Genomic DNA, 21,171 nt, shown 5'->3' with positions numbered 1-21,171 from the left:
GGCAAGTGAGATGTGGCAATCAAAACCCTTGCCATGGAAACGTACCCAGTCTCTTCGCAGAGCAGTGGGGAGGCTGCTCAGAATAGACAGAGGAAGAGGGAAGATGGCAAGAAATCAGAGCAGGCAGGAAGCGAGATCAGTTGCAAGGTATGGCAAGGATTCTATATTTCAGTCTATATGAGTCTTTCCACAACTTTAGAAAGAGTGGGAATCATGTAAATACAATATTAAAAACATTAAACAAAAAGACAATGAAAGAAGGCTGTGTCTCAATGAGTTATCTGCCAGGAAAACTGAACTGAGCAAAGAAAGGCAACAACTATATACTCCAGGACACTTTTTTGAAGGGTGAAATGGGATCAGTTTAACAAGCCAAGGAAGAAGAATCATCTTTGTACTTTACAATTAATAAATCTCTAAGTTTAAAGAAAAGTTACATTATAATAGTCTTTCTGTAAATCAATACTTCCCAAGGTTACTTGTCAGCTAGTGACAGAGCTGAGATTCTACACTAGAATCCTAGTTAATAGTTTCTTTAATCCCACAGGTATTTCTTTAATATCTGAATCAAGTGATGATTATGAAGGAATGTTTGGGAAATAGTGATTTTACATACGGCCAAGGCAGGTTCACAGAAAAATGCAGCAAACCATACAGTACTCCCGTAGCCACACATGAATAGCCTCTACCATTATCAATATCTCTCAGCAGAATGGCTCCATTTCCAGTCAGGGAGGCTACATGAACACAGTGTTTATGCTACAGCCCTCTTTTGGTTTTCTATACTGTATGGATATGAACAAGTTTCCAGTGGTTCATACCCACCATTATACCACCATAAGACACTTGTTAAATACATAGGTATAAACCTACAAAGAGCTACAAAAGGAAACTGAAAATCAATTATGAAAGAAAGAGAATAAATAAACTGGAGAGCCAGCACATGCCCATGAATAGAAGAACATTTTCAAGATATGAGCTCCTCCAAAATTGATCTACAGAGTCACTACAATCAAAACTCCAACATTGTTCTCTTTACATCAATAATTTCACTAATATCTATATTAAAAAGCAAACTGCAGAATAGCAAATGCATTCTTGAAAAAGAAAAAGAGAGTTGGCGGATGGGCACTCCCTGGTTTTAAAATGTGGCTGGAAAGCTACAGTGATGAAAACAGGTAAATAACTGGTGAAAGCACAGACGGATCTAAGGAACAGAAGAGATGGTCCAGAAATAGATCCACATAGCCAACTGATTTTTGACAAGGAACCAAAGGCATTTATATCGAGAAATGGCAGTATTCTCAACAGATAGTACTGGAACAACTAGACACTGAAACACATAAAAAAATATAAGTTGAGGCAAGCCTTATGCCTAATCACAAAATTTGACTCAAAAAGATCACAAATCTCAACGTAAAATGCAAAGTTATAAATATCAAAAAGGTAGCATCGGAGAAAAATCTATATGCCCTGGGGCCTGACTTTTAGACAAGACACCAAAAGCATGATACATGTCAGAGAGACCCGAGAAGCTAAAATTAATCACAAATGTATGCTCTAGGGGTTGAGGGCTCAGCTCAATTGTAGGGCATTTTACCCATATGTGCAAGGCCATTGGCTTAACACTCAGGACCATAAAAAACAAACACGCAAAACACCTAAAGATATGTTTTATAGAAGACGCTACCAAAGGACCCGAATGAAAGAAGGAAGAGAATGAGGAAGGGAGAAAGAGAAGAAGGACCGACTAGTAAACAGTGAAAGGTAGACCTGAAAGAGGCCTTTTGTCACACATATACAAAGAGCTCCAGGCTTGTGCAAAAGGAACTTCCAGCCACTGAGCCATCTCCCAGCCCTGATAAGAGCTCTTATGAAAACGACAGGCTTTGTTCCATTGGCACCACCACAGAGCCACGAATTGTTCACTTTTAACATCTTCTTCATACATAGCAACTGACAAATAATCATTTCATCAGAGGCATCAAAGTGGCTCAGCCACCAAGCCTGAAAAACCTGAGTGGATCATCAGAATCCACATCAAAGAAGGCAAGAACCGACTCCCTTAAGCGTCCTCTAATTTCCACACACATTCTGTGGCATACAGGCATACCCAAAGTAAAAAGATTAAAAACTAATAATAATTTGATCAATTTGCAAAGAAATCAATACTCTAATACTCTATCTCTAGAAAAACCTGCCAAATGGCAAGTATTTCATTCAGAGTAAAGATCTCCTTTTCTTTTCTGGTGTTTATTTCAAATTTTCTCCCACTTCATGGTTGTCCTGTTTGATTTGGAGTGCTATTATAAACCACTGACCAAAATCAACTCAACTTAGAGAGTAAAAGATTTACTTGCGCTTGTACTTGTGACTCACAGTCCATCACTGAGGGAAGTCAGGTTAGGAACTGATGCAGAGACCATGGAAGAACACCACTCACCGGCTTGCTCCCTAGCTTTCTTACACAGCCCAGGACTCCCTACCTACAGTGGTCTGTGCACTCCTACACAACAACATGCCAACAGGCCAGTCTGACAGAGGCAATCCCCAGTGAAATCTCCATTGGAAAACTTGGCAGCTGAAGTTAACTAGGAGAATAGGGGGCTGTTTCTGCATTGGTACATGAGATAGCTCCAGGCCTTTAAAAGACTCAAATATCACTAGATGTATAGGCTAAGAGGGTTGATCACTGGCTGCAGTCACTGGCTTCAACAGACAAAAGGAAACAGAAGCAAAGAGGACCAGCAGTGGAACCAGGGGGGTCTCTGTAGTAATTCTTGATACTTCATAATGAAAGTGAATCGAAAAGCAAAAGCAAAACAACAAAAATCTCCATCACAAACAGAGATCCTTATGGAACAAAAGATTGTGTCACTGTACCAAGTGCAGTCTCAACCATCTGATGTTCTGGCTGGGTATGAAAATGAAGATGGGATGGACAACAGGAAGCCAAATGTATCAATTACAGCCTCAGGACCAGTTACAGGATTAAACACAGCAATTTCCTTACAGAACAGATGAAAATGGAGCGGGAATACAAAACAGTTGTTATTGGGAGAGAGTCCTACACTTACCTCACACTATATAAAAGCCAAAAGCATCCCAAGCCATGTCAGCTCATATACTGTGCAAGAATCAACATTGCAATAAAATTAACAGAACTAAAAAGAGTTCAAGATGTATTAATACTTTTTCCTTGAGTCATAAACATTTACACGAGCTTCTTTAAAAATTAAGATCCTGTAGCAGAAAACATATACACAAAAAACTGCTGTTTAAAAGACAAAGTCTACATGGGATTGGTCTCTCATTATAAAGCACAACTTGAGAGTTCAGGAACTGTAACTTAAGAACTCAGTCATTTCCTTGATGATCTCAACCTCAGCCCTGCGTGAGTGACAGAGGGGCTCAGGAAGAAGTGGTGGGAGTAGCTGGGAAGCAAAACGGCCTCAAAGCACTCAGAGTCCTGCAGCTGGGAACACTGAAGACACACTTGGCGAAGAATGAAAGCTGTAATTTCATGTGTTCACTCAAATGTCCTTTTGTTAAGACCTGCTGTGTACTATCACTGCCTCAAGAGCCAGGCTCATGAGAGTTATTGCACCTGACAAGAGGTCCACCTCACAGTTCTCGGGAACCTTGGAACAGATCTGTCACAAGATCCAACTGTACTTCTCTTGGGAATATACCCAGATGATACTCCATCCTATTACAGAGACAATAGCTCAACCATATTTATTGCTACTCTATTCACAGTAGCCAGAAAACTGGGAGCAGCCTAGATGTCATCAATTGATGAATGCATAAAGGAAATGTAATACATTTACACAATGGAATATGGCTCAGATGTTAAAAAAAATTCAAATCAGGAGAATCTAGGTAAATGAATGGAGCTAGAACAAAAATCATTCTGAAGGATGTAACCCAGACCCAGGAAAACAAATATGGTACGTATCCACTTATATGTGGATGCTGATTGTTGTGTCTTTGATGAACAAGCTGCAATCTGTTTAAACATAGAGATTAGGTTTAAAATAAGGAACAGGAGAGGAGGCAGATAGATCTCTCTAGAAAAGGGAACTAGAATAGATAATTATAGATGAATGGGGTCGACTGAAATGTGAGGATCAAGTGGGGAGAAGGAGGAATAAGGGGGTGAGGGAGTTAATACGGAGAGAGAGACAGGTAAAATTAAGGGCCACTTGAGGGGTCATATGACAACTTACTACAATAAAAAGCTTTATAAAATATATACATATATAAAGGCAATCTAAATGAAACTGCCAAATAATGAGTGAGACACAGTCCCAAGTGGACATCTCTTGTCACCAAATGAAGCTTCCAGTACCAGGATTGGGCTACGTCTAACTGAATTGTTGGCAAAAGGGGTCCCATAAGAACTCCCAAATAACTAAGGTTGTTGCCAAGGTTATGGGTGGCTCTCCAGAAACTGAATGCAAGACCCCATTGCTGATGACAATACCTACACAACTCACTGGGCATGGGGAAGTTATGATGGTGACTACACAGAGTCTTCCCCACCTAGGGACTAGTGTTCATGGCACTGAAAAGTACTCTGCAGACTACCAAAGGAGAAAGGTAGGCACCACCACAGCAACAAACTCTTTCAAAGAATCACCCTGACTGCAAGATGCACTGGTACAATAGTGGCAAAACTTGTGGGAGTAACCAACCAATGTCTGATTTGACTTAAGGGCCACTCCACGAAATGGAAGCCATCTAGACACTGCTCCGGTAGCCAAGAACCCGATACTAGATAGGACAAGAAGCTATGGAAAAACCAAAAACTAAAGGAATGTAGCAATAAAATGACCCTTAAAACATTCTGCGATACTCAGATCACCTTCTTGCGCAGCCATCATCAAAGAAGCTTTCTCTTGAAATAGAGAACAGCTAGGCAATGTGCAGAGAGTCCTACTTGAGATGTCTCCTCACACCCTCCCAAGGCTCAGGGAACCCTGCAGAAGAGGCAGCAGAAAGAGTGTAAGAGCTTGGGAGGGATGGAGGATACCAAAGAAACAGGTCTTACACCAAAGAAATGTGCTTTCTTGACACAGCAGAACTGAAACACATATGAACTCACAGACTGAAGCAGCATGCACAGGACCTGCACAGGTCTGTGAGGAGAAGTGGATACATGCCCCCAACCCAAATGCAGAGGTAATCTCCAATTGATAACCACTTGCAAATGAAAAGTTAGTTCTAGCCAACGTAGTCTCACTGGGAATACATACAAAACAAACTCAGTGGCATCTTTGTAAGTTCTTTGTATCATAATGTTGTTGGGCTTGGGGTTGTTTGTTTGTTTTGCTTTGTTTTTATAACTTACAGGTCTTATGAGTTTATATTATGGCTTACAGTTTTGTTTTGTTTTTTTTTAATGGGATTCCTGTGGGTACAAATTTGTTTTTCTTGTGCTTTTTCTTTGGATCTCTTTCTTCTGATTGGTTGTTTTGTCTGATCCTGCTTTGTTTTTGTTTTAGCTTATCTTATTTTACTATTATTCTTTAGATGTCTACTTTCTAAGGAGAGACAGAAAGAGTATATATGGATTCTGATTGGAGGTGAGGTGAGGAAGATCTCAGAGTAGTTTGGGGAGGGAAAACTGTAATAAGAATATATTGTATTTAAAAAGTCTATCTTCAATAAAATAAAAAATAGAGGAGAAAATATAAACTCTGCCTCAAGGACTTTGCTGTCTAAAGACTTGGTGGGTTAGGGTAGGGTAGAGTAAGGTAGGGTGGTATTTAATGCCAATTAGGAGCATGGGAAATGGGTAATGAATAGGCTGTTTTTAATCTGAAATATTGAATTATACACAGGCTTGTTGGGGTAACTCACAAATACTGTATTTCTGGCTATGAAAAAGTGCGTCTTAATTGTTATTTGAAGCCAGCAAAGCCCAGCTGGCAGGAGATGTAAATGTCACTTTCTCACCTGCCTTTAAAATTAAGGCAATCTGCCATGGGGAAGGTGACCTTCCCAGCCTACCAGTAGAGTAAGGAATGTGGCTTTTTACATAATAAAGAGCTGGCAGTGGAGCTGGGTTAAGAAGTAGGGGTGGCTGAACTTCCGGCAGGTAGCGGTGGGCAGACATGGATGGAGGAAGAAGGAAGGCGGCAGGGCAGCGGGCAATGAGAACAACAGGGAGAGAAGCAATGGAGGAGAAGTTAAGTAAGAAGCTAGCTGAGAGACTGCCTCATCAAAAAACCAACAGCCTTGAACTATGCAGATCCTCTACATCTTAATCAAACCTCAAGTAGGGTCTGCAAAGCCAACCCCCCACCCTCGATACAGGCTCGATCTCAAGATTAATAATATGAGTAATCTAAGCAGAAGAAGCACATGAGCACTCAAATTAATATCACAAACAGGAAACAACGTGAGACATCGAGAGGATCTGCCTAAGCTGGAGTCGAAAAATTGAAGTTCATTGATGGGAATGATACTATACTAGGGCAAAAAAACAAACATATATCTGGTTTTATAAAACAGACGTGATAAAAGGGCAAAACTGCATGAAAGTTAAAAATACATCCTTTGCACGTCAGACAGATTGGTTTAACGGCACACTAGTTTCATGAGGTTGGGAAGTTTGCCTGAGTTTCAAAAATTGGCTTTTTCATCTGTCCACTCAGATACCAACAGCACGTCTCACATAGTGATAATTAAATCATTTTAAATTATTTGCTCAGATGGGTAACTAATTTGCAATATGCACTGTTATAGAGATGATACTGATAACATCACATGCAAATTGAGATGATGTTTAGCATTCACAATACACCCCTAACAGGCATGATTGTAGGAAGTGAGGGTTTCTTGAAGGAAGACAATAGACAGCTGGAATGAAGACCAGGGATCAGAGAAAAAAGAAATACAGAAACAGACTCCACAGGGCTCTGTTGGGAAAGCTGCATGAGTGGGTAAGGCCACTTACCAAATCAGTCCTAAGCAGTAGGAAATTATTACGGAAAAATATGAGTTCTCTCTGAAAATGTTGAATGTCCTTAGTCAGTTGAGTGATAATTTATAACCTGGGGGCACACGTCAAGAAAGAAATGCTGCCAAACACCAATATTAAAATAAAATACAAATACAGAAAACAAGTTGTTTGCAGCAGCAGTTTAACCAAAGGAGATACATATGATTGTGTGTGTGTGTGTGTGTGTGTGTGTGTGTGTGTGTGTGTCCTCACACTTAATGTTCACTGATGTTGAATCGTTAATAGCAAAATGTTAAGTCACTGTTTTGTATAAAAGATAATTGAGTTAACAAAAATTATCCAAGATCGACTTTGTGGCAACCACTATTGTAGGAAGCTGACAAAACGTGCATGAAAACTAAATGCACCACCTCTGATACAGCTCTCTAACTATCACACTAAACAGTCTGCTGTGTGAAGTAAAAGCCAATTGTATGCCTTCAAAAGACAAATGGGCTAAACTCTCAGCCAGAAAAAGGCATACACTTTCCTGGAAAACAGGGAACCTCTGAGAGCGAAAACAGAGGTTCTGGTAGTTTCCTTACGGGCCTTCTCTTCCTCCCACATGCACACATTGCCTCCTGCAGAGAGTTTCACAAGGACCTCATCACAGCCCTTTCACAATTATCCATATTCACGAAGTTCTGATGGAAACACGCTGCTCAGAGAGACAGCATAGATGTGTCAAATAATACATTGGTAAGCAGAATCACTATCCACAGCTGGGGGAACTTAATTGGATTCTAGGGATTGTAGGATAACGCAAATTTTGAAATTGTTTCTAGGCCTCTGAGAAAATCTCAGCTAAAAATTGCACTTCTCTGCTGTAGTCTTAAAAGACACAGGGCAAAACCACTTCAACAGCTTTGACCAGGAAGCAAACCTGGGCACACACTGTTCTCCCAACAACTGTCCATCTTAATCTCCACTGTGCTTTAAGGCTCAGTTAAATGAAGATACACATGGCTCCAGTAAGAGACGCAAAAGTAATATATACAATGCAAACAAGCATGTTAAAATGCTCTGGACTTCCTTAGTTGAAGCCTACAGAAACTACTGCTTAATGGCTGATTTTCTGAGGATCACAAGATATCTTTCTGCATATGCCCTTGATGGAATTAATGAGAAGGTGAGAGAAAAGCATATGCCTGAATGCCTGGGGGCAGTGATAGCAAAGAGGAGCATACAGTTTATTATCACAGTTCCAGCACTCACAGCTTACCGCTTGCTCTAAATATTCCAGAGATACTATGCATATATAATCAAATCTCTATAAATGACGTACATGCCAGCTGTATGCTGATCAAAATAGTGCTAACATTTAAACAACTGCTTTAAAGAGACACACTGCTTTTACCTGCTTCTACAAAACATAAACGTATACCCTAGTTAGCATGTTACTGACAGGATGATGAGAAAGAGCTCCTGTCAGATGCTGGCCAGCTGGGTGTTTGAGACAAAATGCACAGCCCCAGCTGACTAGTTAGAGGAAGTGTGGAGGTACAATTACAGAGGCATATGACAAGGCTTCACGCCTGACTGATTTGAGAACCCATGACATGGCTTTAAACAGAAGTACTCCCTATCTACAGTCACAAAACAGCAATAAGTCAACTGATACAACTGTGTTGTACCATGATTTCTTCCTCTGCTTTGACTATATGAAACCATGAGATGATGTTGTGCTGGTCTACTGGGATTTACTCAGGCTTAAAACATTAGGTCTGCCTACAGCATGCATAAAATCAACTAGCTTGTTTAGGACAGCCAGAAGCCATTCTGTGTATTTAGCAATGTATACATCAAAGAATACAAGCAAAACCGATGATATCTTCGCCCATTAAACATAAACATGTAAAAAAATAGTAATACTAACACTAGACCACATTTCCAAAATTGGAAACGATTCTGAAACATAGAAGTCTAGACAATTGGTTTACATGCCTTAAAACTAATTATTATGTTTATACCTTTATGAAGATTATACATTATTTTAACTCCAACAGAATCTGAAGAAAGTCATTCTCAAGTTAGCTGATTCACTACCACAGGATACCAATGAAAAACGCCAGCAAGCTCCAAGGCTGGCACCCATCTTTCGCATGAAAAATTATGATTAGCAAATAGTAATAACCAAAGCAAACAAATCTTACAAAGCAGCAACAAAATTATGAATGTTAAGACACTTTAACATATATTTGTTTTTAATAGTAATTCAAATGGTGACCACAGATGTAATAAAATAATCAGCAGTTGTAAAACAAAGCTTCATGCATTAATGTTGAGCATGACAAAGTATCTATAATATATGAAAATAGAAAAAGCTTAGAACCAAGGCAATTATTAGTCCTCCTTTGTGTGTTTTAGTGATTTCATTAAATTTTTAAAAACAGTTTTCTTCCAACTTACATTATAAGACCTTGACCTCAAATGTCACTCTGCACATAATCTATAGCACTGCATATATAAGAAAACTGGTCAAGGTAGTAAAACCACCTCCCCCACGTAAAGAGATTATAAAAGCAAAGTTGAATTATGTTTACTTTATCAGCCATACAGCCCCAGAAATTAAACCAAAAGACAGCTGTAACTTAAGAGATGGGTTATGGATTGCCATAAACAGTTGACACTAGGCTGACCTAGAACACAGAAAATAATTTAACAACAAGTTTTTATTATAATCTGCTTCTTAATATCATAAATCAGAACTATTAATCAAGTTGGATTAATAATCACTGTACATGTATCCTATGCAGACATAATCCTAACCATTTCCTACATGTGTCTCCCCTTAATCTCAACAGCAAACCTCACAGATAAAGATGGATGTTTCTCTCACCTTACATGTGAAGAAGCCAAGTCAAAGAAAGGTCACTCCATCATTAGCATAGGGCCTTACATTATAACCAAGAAAGATGCCAGTATTTTCCAAAACCTTGCAGTCATAGTTAGTTGCAGCAGTTCTTCTTCACTCAGGGAGCTCACTCCCAGCTTTGTACCAGTTTGAATTCTACCTTATTACAGGTAGAACTCCATCCACACACACTTGATACAAAATACAAGCCTACCCTCCCAGCCTGTACACACTCATTTTATCTTTTATACCTTGGTACACATTCCAGATGATATAATAGATGCTTATTTGTTCAGCTGTTTATATATTTCATGCCAGTTTAATATAAACACATAAATTGGCCTTCGTTGTTTTAATGCTGAATTTATAGTGCCTAGGACACTGCCAAACACAAAAATATTTTATGCAGGAATTACTTCCTAAATCTGTAAGATAGTTTAGACAATAATCTTTGTCATCATGAGAATAATTCCCATCATAAATATCTTTGAAATCTTGACGAGATTATGTTTGAAAATAAGGAGGAAGAGCAGAAAGAGGAAGATAAAAAATGGTTTCACATGAGTGGAAACCCTGAATGGAGGAGTGAAATCCTTAACACACTCAATCATTCAGATGGCTTCCTCAACAGTTCTTGAAAACTCGTGAGGAAACAACTGAGGCACTCACTAGTACTTAGATTCTGATCCTTCTATCTATCTATATACAATCTCTTTTAAATATAATTGTTTTCAATATAAACATTTTAATTTAGAAGAAAATTATTATAGCAATATTACATACATTATATCTCAAATTTGTATGAGTTCAAATCTGGGGTGGCAGGCCTGACCCCATACGAAGAATCAGGAGCTGTCTTGTGTCACACTATGGACCTCAATACTTTTTCATTTTTGAGTGGGGATTTAACTTCTTTGAAAATGCTTTGGTTTGCAGGTTGTGGTGGCGCATGCCTTTAATCCCAGCACTGGGGAGGCAGAGGCAGGCGGATTGATGGAGTTCAAGGCCAGCCTGATCTACAAAGTGACTCCAGGACAGTCACGGCTACACAGACAAACCCTGTCTCGAAAAACAAAAAAGAAAGAAAGAAAGAAAGAAAGAAAGAAAGAAAGAAAGAAAGAAAGAAAGAAAGAAAATGCCTTGATTTTTGTTTTGCCTTTTTTCTTTATTTTATGTGTAAAAAGTTTGCCTGCATATCTGTGTGTACCACTTGTATGCCTTCTGCCCACAAGCTAAACAAGAGCATCAAATCCTCTGAAACTGATGTTACAAGTCACTATGAGGTACCGTACCCAAACCTCAACCCTCAGCAAAAATAGTAAGGACTCTTTAGCACTGAGCCATCTCTCCAGCCTAAGAAAATACCTTTCTTGTGATTAAACACTAACTTGATAACTTGGAGGAATCTTAAGACTTTATCTAGTCTAAAATGCTGCAATATTCTAAAGAAGGATTTTATGTCTATTTTAGAATGAAATATTAAAAGTAGTGCACACTGTCAGTGCTCTGCAGAGAGTCTAGCTGTGAGTTTCAACGTCTTTCTTAATCTCTCATTGGGTAATTTGGTTTTGTTTTGGCAAATTAACTTAAAGAATGGACATAGAGTCTCTCTGTAGTTTCCATAAACAACAATATATTGTAGATTACAAATTTCCATGACTAGTAATCGAAAATTTTCAGGGATATTGATTTCAGAGATTTTAAAACAGAAAAATTAAGTGATATCATGTTATTCATTTTGTAGTGATATCATGTTATTCATTTTCATAATTGCTCAACACTTAGTGATTTTCTGAGTTTATACTCCTGCTCAATTGGAGACTATCTTGTAACTAAGAGACATATAAAAATAATCAGTCTTGGGATTTATTTTTTATTAAAAAGTATAGTAGAAATTATTGATCAGTAAGAACTTATCAATGTGCAGAATGTTTTTTTTTAATTTTTTATTAATTTGTTCTTGTTACATCTCAATGGTTATCCCATCCCTTGTATCCTCCCATTCTTCCCTCCCTCCCTTTTTCCCCTTATTCCCCTCCCCCATGACTGTTCCTGAGGGGGATTTCCTCCCCCTGTATATGCTCATAGGGTACCAAGTCTCTTCTTGGTAACCTGCTATCCTTCCTGTGAGTGCCACCAGGTCTCTCCCGTGCAGAATGTTTTTGATTCTAAAAGTATGTTTCACGAATGTATGACTGACATTAATATCAAAGATGGTGTAAACTTTCATATGCTTTGTATCCCAGAATTCAAAACAGAAATGATATTAAAATTAAAAATGAATCTTTAAAAAAAAAAAGTAGTGCACACCTTTAATCACAGCACTCAGGAGGCAGAGGCTGGAGGATTACTTTGAGTTTGAGGCCAACCTGGTCTACAAAGGGAGTCCCGCATATCCAAGGCTACACAGAGAGACCCTGTGTCAAAAACAAAACAAAACAAAAACAAAAAAGTAGAGTTTTGTTTTATATGAAATAGATTTATGAAGAAACAAATTAAAAATTTTAATAATGGTTTTTAATATATCATAGATTATTCAAATCATTTCATTTGTTTTATACATTCTGAATTTGGAACTACTTCAATTTTATATTTAATGAAGAAAAATATGAACTCTAGCAAAATATTTCTGAAAACTCTTCTACAACCTAAGAAAAGCCCTTCTATCCCTGCCTTTCTCACAGTAATGAAGAGTTTCAAGAACATCAGAGTGAGTGCCATAAAACCTGTGACTGATAAAAATGCTACTTTGACTTTTAAGTTATTATCAGCCTGAAGAGCTCCTCCAAACCAGACTATTATAGAATCTACTCCTAGGCCTCACGAGGCAACAAAGATGAATCTGCTATTACCAGGTTAAGATAGCAGCTATTATCATGGCCCCGCAGCTTCTTTCAAGTAGCTCCAATGGAAAAAGCCATAAGTGAATAATAAAGATCTCATAATAGCCCTTAAGAGTTCTCTATGTGATGAAGGAACTAAAATGAACTCCAGAGAGTTTAAAAGGAAAAGAAAAAAAAAAAATAATAATAACACCTCATCTCCTGATAAGGAAAAATAATTAACCTGACTTAATGCATCTGAGAAGGCTTCTATAAATCCGACTTTTATACTTCAAGAGCCAGTTTAAAATCATATATTAAAAATATGTAGATATTGTCTTTTAAGTACATGTAGACGGCTCTAAACCTGCAGACGTTTTTTAGGCCTCTTGTGAAGCACTCGATATGTGTTGGTCAAGGGGAAAGTGTGAAGGACTTACAGTGCTTAATTTGCTCGAGGTAATAATGATGCGCCTCTCATGCAGCATGCTGGCGTGCAGCCTCAGCATGTTGCTCACATCCACAGCAACAAAGTACTCGGTCAGGTTTCTCTGTACAAGTGAAAAGAATTGTTTGAGCTACAGTTCACATGAATAGAAGGGAAAACATTTTATACATTTACCAGTCTTAAAGTTCAAAAGAAGATATTACACGTGGCATTCATTAAAAATAATTAATTTAAAATATCCACCTGCCACATTAGCATGGTACATTCTAGCGTCATTTGAAGTGTCACCTATTCTGTACAAGTATTTCTTAAAGGATGATCACAGGACCCCACACTTCCCAGTCTCCCTCCCCACACTACAACTTCCCCTGCTCCAGCCGAGACCTGTTGAATTATTATCTTTAGAGCATGCTTCCAAAGACCCCAGTTTTAACCAGGCGACTCACACAATGTCTGTGCAACTGCTGCTCTGGAAAACTATATTTGAATTACTTCATTTTTACCGCTCGCTCTCTAGTACCCAAGGTACCCAGTGAAGAAGGTGGATTTGTAAGCAGTCCTTTGCATCATTATTAAAGAAAGTATCTGTTTTACCCCTCATCAGACTCGCTTTTTACTACTATAATCAAATATAACTTTGCGGGGTTCTAAATAGATTTCTCCATTTCATACACCTGTTAGACTTCCACTACAAACCAACAACAGGGATGAGCTGCACTAACAGTGCCATTGAGGGCCTATCCTTAGTAATTATACTTTCATTTTGCTGGAGGGGGCGAGGGAACTGAAGCATTTTAGAAAGCAAATATAATGCACAGAAAGTGTGTGAGTGGGTAATGATCTGAAAGACTGAAATTTTGGCGGGGCGGGGGGGGGGGGCAAGAACGTAAGAGATCTACCCATCATTCCATCTTTAAAAAGGCAGACATCTTACAAGAACACCTGCCATTTATGGCATCTCAAATAAACACAATCTGAAGTCCCCTGAGTGCTGATGCTCTGGTGGGAAAAGGCTCGCTTCCCATTTTCTCTGAAGCTTCCCTCGCCTTCTGACTCGAATCCTTACACAACACTGCCTTTGCACCCTGCACCAGAACCGCCGTGTTCTCGTGGCGAAGGCAGGCTCTGAGCAGAGGATTACTGCGTCCAGCTCACACAGCACTGCTGGCTGTTTATACGCCATTCCTCTCAACAGAACATGTCAAGGCCAATAGAAAACTTATTTCTTTAGATTCTCATTGCTGACTTTTAATGGAATGTTTGTTTCTTTAAATAATTGAAAACAATGGTCTCTAAAGATGAAACTAGAGTTGTCAGATGGTGCAGCAGGTAAAGGCCCTTGCCGTGAAGCCTGATGACCTGAGGTCAGCGACTGGGACCCAGACAGTGGAAGGAGGGGGCTAAAACTCATAAAATTGTCATCTGATCTCGGCACAAAATCACTTATATTCTCTCTCTCTCTCTCTCTCTCTCTCTCTCTCTCTCTCTCTCTCTCTCTCTCTCTCTCTCTCTCTGTGCTTATATATGTGTGTGCGCAAAAAAATAGAAATTAAAAATTAGAATTGAAACTATCAGCCATTTGCTAGTTATGTACGAGTGGGTAACTAGAGAGAGGAAAGTGACTCTATTTGAGACTTCCAAGTGACAGACTCCTGGCATCTGACCAGAACACAGTAAGCTGCAATGACCTCATCGTGTACAAAGGTCAAGGACTCATTATGAGGCCTGAGAGCTTGGGAGGTCTGTCCTGAGCCCACAGCATAAGATATAGTTATGCAAAGCCTTTGAATAGGACTTATTTGAAAATTGTAAGATTTATCACAGGAGGAATGAGGAGGGGGAAGGATGGAGGAAGAGAGTACTGGGAGAGACAACTGAATTAGAGAGGGAGCAACTGTGGGACAAGCTAGAAACTTTTGACAATGGAAACTCATAGAAATCTATGAGGGGGACCCTAGCTAAGACTCCTAGCAATGGAGGGTATGGAGCCTGAACTTGTCACCTCCTGTAACCAGACAAGACTTCCAACAGAGGGATTGGGACAGCAACCCAACCACAAACCTCAGGTCAACAAGTTGTCCTACCTACAAGATGCACAGAGGTAAAAGGTAGAGCAGAATTTGAGGATAAGGGCCAAACAACGACTGGTCCTGCTTGAGGCCTATGCCAGGAGAGGATGCCCATCCCTGACACTGCTAACGATACTCTGCTATACTTGCAGACAGGAGCCTAGCATAACTGTCATCAAGAGATTTCACCTAGCAGCTGATGGAGACTGATGTGGAGACCCACAGCCAAATATTAAGCGAAGCTTAGGGAATCTTCCACCTGCCTCTGCCTCCCAAGTGCTGGGATTAAAGGCCACCATCTTGTGGAAAAGGAAGAGGAAGGACCTGAGGAGCCAGAAGGGTCCAGAACACCACAAGAAAACCCACAGAACCAACTAACTTGAGGCCATAGGCACTCACAGGACTGAACTGCCAACCAGAGTACATGCATGGGACAGACTTGGTGCCTATGCACATATGTAACAGTCATGCTGCTGGGTCTTCCTGTGGGACTCCTAAATCAGGAGAGGGGCTGTCTCTGACTACACTGCCTGTCTTTGGATCCCTGTCTCCTAACTGCCTTATCTAGCCTCAACAGAAGACATACTAGTCTTACTCCAGTTTGATATGCCAAGGCTGGCTGTGATCTGCATGGAAAATAATAAATACCTTATGTTAAAGTTTTGATTTGGTATTAGGAAATTGTCAGCTGTGGGGCTGGGGAGATGGCTAAGGGGGCAAAATGCTTGCCACATGCATATGAAGACCTGTGCTCTGACCCTCAGAACCCATGTACAAATCGACATGGGGGTACACTCCCCTATAATCTTAGCACTGAGAAGGTGAAGGCAGTTGGATTTCAGAAAGATTGGTGAGCTCCAGCTGAAGCCATTCTCATAAAACAAGCTGAAGAACAGTAGAGCAGGACACTGGATGCTGGCCTCTGACCTCCTCATGCACTCACATGGAATGCACACATGCATACTTACACACTGGTACCCACACACACAAACCCATACACAGAGGTACACAAGGAAAAGTTACATTTGTATTCTTGGTCTTCATTCACTATTGATGTGTTTGAGAAAGCAAATGTTATAATGGTTTGAAAACAATATGGAAAAACAGTACACATCTGATATAAATACAAGGATACCTGAAGGGACTCTTCCTACTGATTTTCCTTTGATTTGATGGTTTATCATTGATTTACTTTAATGTTCTAAGAAAAACTGTAGGGGGATTTTCTTTTGCCCACAGATTCAAATGGCATAGAAGAATATCCATCATTCTCCTATAGAAAATATTAACTCTTGAGAAACAGAAAGTATTTCTAATATAGCTACAATTAACAATATAGCACACATTATTTCTCACAGTATCTTCAAGTCTAATAAAACACTTACTTCATTAATTAAAACCAGGCAATCAATAATCAAGACACTAATGATTTAAACCAAGTGACAGAGAGGAAGTCTAAAATTGAGTGGTCGTTTACGAACGTGACTGTGAAGTGCCGAGGTTTCCGGTTAGCATTCTTCCAACTGGTAGAAGCCATGCCTTGGTACTACCCCACAGTCACACAGCCATGCTCAGGAGTGAGTTCGTGTCACACATTCACATGGTAGTTTTAGACATAGAAAGCAGACACTTACGCTCTCCGGTATCGTCGGGAGTCCAGTTATGTCCGGGGCAATGAAGTAGGAGTGCTATCAGCAGAAACGAAGCACAGAAGGAAAGCATTACATTTCATATTCCATATAATTTGCAATAAGAAAAAAACATTGACTGTTTAAGTCCAGATAACACCTGGTCTTGGTGACTGTGAGAGCCTTTTGCATGACATGCAGATCTAAATGACTAATAATGACTGTCCCAGATAAGTAGTGGTGGTCAAAATAAGAGACTTTGAAATTGGAGAGAAACAGAATAAAAATCTTCTCAAGTATTAAGACACAAAAATATATATAACCAAAAGGTTATATATATTTAAATATATCTAAGAACACGTAAAGTGGGCTAATTGAAGAGTCTGTAAAATCTATTGCCTCCTGGGTTTCTATGACTCTAGTAAATACATTTTATATCCAGAAAACAGCAATAAAAGAAAATTTTCAATAATTAAAATTAAAAAATGTATTTGTTATCCAAATCTATGACCTTATGTATACACCAATAAATATTTACTTCCAGAATAAACAAAGCAGTATCATGTAATTTTCACATGAAAAATATCGTCTCTGTCTTCCAGTGTCCCAAACAACGGTCACGCATATTATCCACCCAAATCAAAGTGCAATCCTCAAACTGCTCTATTTTCTGTTCATATTATGCTCCTAAATGATTTTAAGTATACAGGAATATATTTAATATTGTCTTAAATCTAAAGATTGGAGCAGAAACTCTCAACAGTATTTGAACAGAGCTGAACTAGTCAGAGGCTGTTTCACAGTCATAATGTATAATTTTCCAGGGTGGAAGGATATAAGTCCAAGATGATCTTGTATCCAGATCTAGCCAATGGACAGCACATTCTCCACCATTGTGTGGAGAGCAGGGACTGACTGGGTCATGAACTCTGTTGCCCCATATTTGACGATTTCCCCTTGGTGGGGAGACCTGGTGATACTCAGAGGAACAGTAAGCAGGCTACCAGAAAGGGACCTGATAGGCTGTGATCTATGAAAGAGGGAGGGAGGGGAAATGGGAAGATACAAGAGAGAGGATAACAAATTAGATATAATCTGAATAAATTATTTAAATAAAAGTTTTGAAAAAGATGATCTTGTGACAGAAAATAATTGTGATGGAATCTCATGCAGTGAATGTACTTCAGCATAAAAGAGAAGATGCAAGTCTAAGTCCATTAAAAAACCTTTATGTGGATGGTTTTCATATTAGTGTGCCATAGAAAATTAGGAAAAAGAAAGAATAAGCAGAAAACATATTCTAATTGATCATTGTTAATAGCCCATTTTCCATTTTCCAAAGAACCAAAGTGAATCTAAAGGCATAGTGATTTTAGAGTAGTGATTTTAGAAGTCAGGGTCCTGTTCACTCACCGGCATTAGTGAGGGCTCATCTTTCAGAACTTGCTCACTGGCAATAAATAGCTCTTGGTTCTTATGAAAGAAAAATGAGTATTTTACTAAAGGGAAGCTTACACAAAACTTTCCTGTATACTGAGAAAAATCCAGGTTGCTACATTATCCACTGAAAGTACTGGAGTGACATTCATTATATTGAACATTCTAAATTCGGCCCTGCTAATCTATTCTGGAAATATCTTGTGCAAGGTTTACACTGTGTGTACAAACAGTAGATGCTTAATGATTTTTGAAGTGCATTTTTTACATATTTTACATATTAACTTTCATAAAATCTGCAATATTACTGACCAATAACTACTTCCAGGACTTCCAGCAAAGACTTCAAAGAGCATGTATTTTAATCTGTGAGATAAAATTAGTGTCCAGGCCTAGTTAAGACAAATATTCTAGTCTCCAAACTGCCAATCACTGATGGACAGTCCTGTGCACATAGTAATCTGCTACTGAAACAAAATGAATTATTACTGAACTTCACACAAAATCACAGGTGAATTTTACTAATATATTAGATAACTGTAGTGTAAAAACAGGTACGCAAGATTTGAAAGCTATAATAGCCTATTGACTCAAAGACCCACCTAGCCATCAGGCTATAAAGGTGTTTAATGTCGCCAAGTACTAGAGAAACGGAAATAAAAACTGTAATGTGTAACTTCACTCCAGTTCAGCAAATATTATGAAGCAGACAAAGAGGAGCAAGTGCTGAGGAAACTGTAAAGAGAACACTACTAATACACTGTGGCTAGAAATGGATATGTGCAAAGCCGCTATGGGAAACAACATGCAAGCCTCTCCAAAAGGTAAAAAGCAAACTTGTCCCAATGCTCCAGCAGTCCCGTTCTTGACCATCCATGCAAAGGAAAGGACAGCAGTAAACCTGCAGCCACGCCTACTGCAGATGCTGTGCTCCCTTGTTCATGAAAGCACTATTCACAATGGCCAAGAAGTGGAATCAATCTTAGTTTCCACCAAAAGATAACCCGTTAAAGGTAATTTTATTTATACACAGACACAAACTAATTATCTATTAAAAGTGAGATTGTTGTCATTCATGGTAATGTGGGTAAATCAGAGATTGTTATGTTAATAAAACAAAATAAATAACCACATGATTTCACTCATATATGCAAACCAAAAAGGCTTGCTAGGGTGAGAGAGATCCCACAACATACCCCATCAACAGATACAGTTATTCTATTAAAGAGAAAATAAAGGCTTGGAACACAGCTCAGTGGTAGATGGCAAGACCCTGGGTATCATAACAAAACAAAACAAAAAAAAAACTAAATAAATAACAGACTTCAATAGCTTACATTTTGTAAAAATTTATTTCAATTTATATACTGTATATGTACATACGTGTGAGGGCGTCTGTGAAGGCCAAAGGTGGGCATCAGATCACCTGAAACCAGAGCTATACACTGCTGTGAGCTACTGACTTGGGTGCTGGGACAAAAACTGCTCCTCTACAAGAGTACAAGGGCTCTTAACTACAGCTCCAGAATACACTTTCACTTTCACAACTTAGAAATCCTCTACAACGCTGCCTCCTCCACTATTTAATCAAGCACTATACATTCCATAACTCTTTGGCCAAGTATTTGGATTGCTGTATAAATAGTTTAAGGAGACTGGTGCTTTCTTTTTGTAAATGCCACAGCTCCTCTGTTGTCCCTCTCCTACCCTCTACTGCATTTCTGACTAACCATGGTCTCTGCAGTGCTTGCATTTCAGTCACTTGTGAGATTTGAGTTTCTCCTTACCTGGTCTTTTCTCTAGTTCTCACATGATTTCCTTTATTTTTCATGATAGTCTGTGTGGGGAAGCAGATTTAACTTTTCCTCTACAAGCTATTTAGAAAGCAATATCTCTGCCTGCTGAAGACTTCCAAATTTGAGTTAAATCCCAGGATATCCTGAGCTTTTCATTTCATTGTCTCCAGGTGAGATTAATTCTATCCAGGGGGCAGTTTGCAGCATATGAAAACACAGACAGAAGGCAGCAAAGGCTTCAGGAGAGAACAAACATGGTCCATCTTGAGGTGAGACCTCTGTAAAGGCAGGAGCAGGGCAGGTTCTAACGCCAGTCAGACTACAAACAGGCTTTGAAGTGAAAGGACAGGATGGTGTTCACTTAGGATGCTGACTGGAATAGTAAGACCAGAGTGAGATAAAATAGTGAGACACAAAGAAAACAAACAAACAAACAAAAACAAAACAAAGCAAAGCTTAAAAGTTGGAGTAAAGCTAAGTGCATGACCCTGAAAGTCTAGGTCAAAAGTTTGGAAATTTTCTATATAAAATAGAAAGTTAAAGGCATGGAGGGTGGCTACTTGGGAGGCAAAGACAGAAGGATTGTACATTGGATGCCAGCCAGAGCTACATAGAAGGTTCAGTGTCAGCATGCACTACTCTGTCTCAAGATTTAAAACTTTAAAGATTTTTTGCGACTTTAGCAGTGTCAGGTAGGGGGTCTATCTCATGGAGTGGTTTTCCTTATGGAAAACTGAATACCATTACTCTGCTAAAAGAACTTAGCAATAAAATTACTGCTACACCCATAGACCAGTGCTTCATTCCCCCTCATCAGGGAATTAACAGAACTGAAACTGGACCAGGTGCTGAGAACACCCTCCCTTCAAGAGTCAGGGATCTATGCAGAAGAGGAAGCAGAAAGATTATAAGAGCCAATAGGTAATGGATGACACCAAGTAAACTGTGTCTACCAGGTGTATCATGACTAATGCACATATGAACTCACAGAAACCGTGCCAGATGTACAAGGCATGCATGGGTTCAAGCCCAGTGAGACACAGCACCAAGAAATGTACCTGGGCAGAGGGTCCCACTCCTAACCATGAAGCTATTAGCAGTTGGTATC

The 21,171-nt window shown here is 39.2% G+C and overlaps 1 protein-coding gene across 1 annotated transcript in view; it reads right to left on the bottom strand.

The window, feature by feature from the left end:
- Dennd1b (DENN domain containing 1B) overlaps positions 1–21,171 on the bottom strand; it is a 204,839-nt gene that overhangs the window by 87,267 nt on the left and 96,401 nt on the right. The window contains exons 8-10 of the mRNA XM_051147519.1: positions 18,244–18,303; positions 16,837–16,890; positions 13,126–13,236 (exon numbers count right to left, since the gene is read on the bottom strand). Of these exons, the coding sequence (XP_051003476.1) occupies positions 13,126–13,236; positions 16,837–16,890; positions 18,244–18,303 (225 nt within the window). The remainder of the gene's footprint in view (positions 1–13,125; positions 13,237–16,836; positions 16,891–18,243; positions 18,304–21,171) is intronic.

Source organism: Acomys russatus, chromosome 6 (genome assembly GCF_903995435.1).
Source record: "Acomys russatus chromosome 6, mAcoRus1.1, whole genome shotgun sequence".
NCBI lineage: Eukaryota > Metazoa > Chordata > Mammalia > Rodentia > Muridae > Acomys > Acomys russatus.
This window is presented reverse-complemented; position numbering and strand designations above follow the sequence as displayed.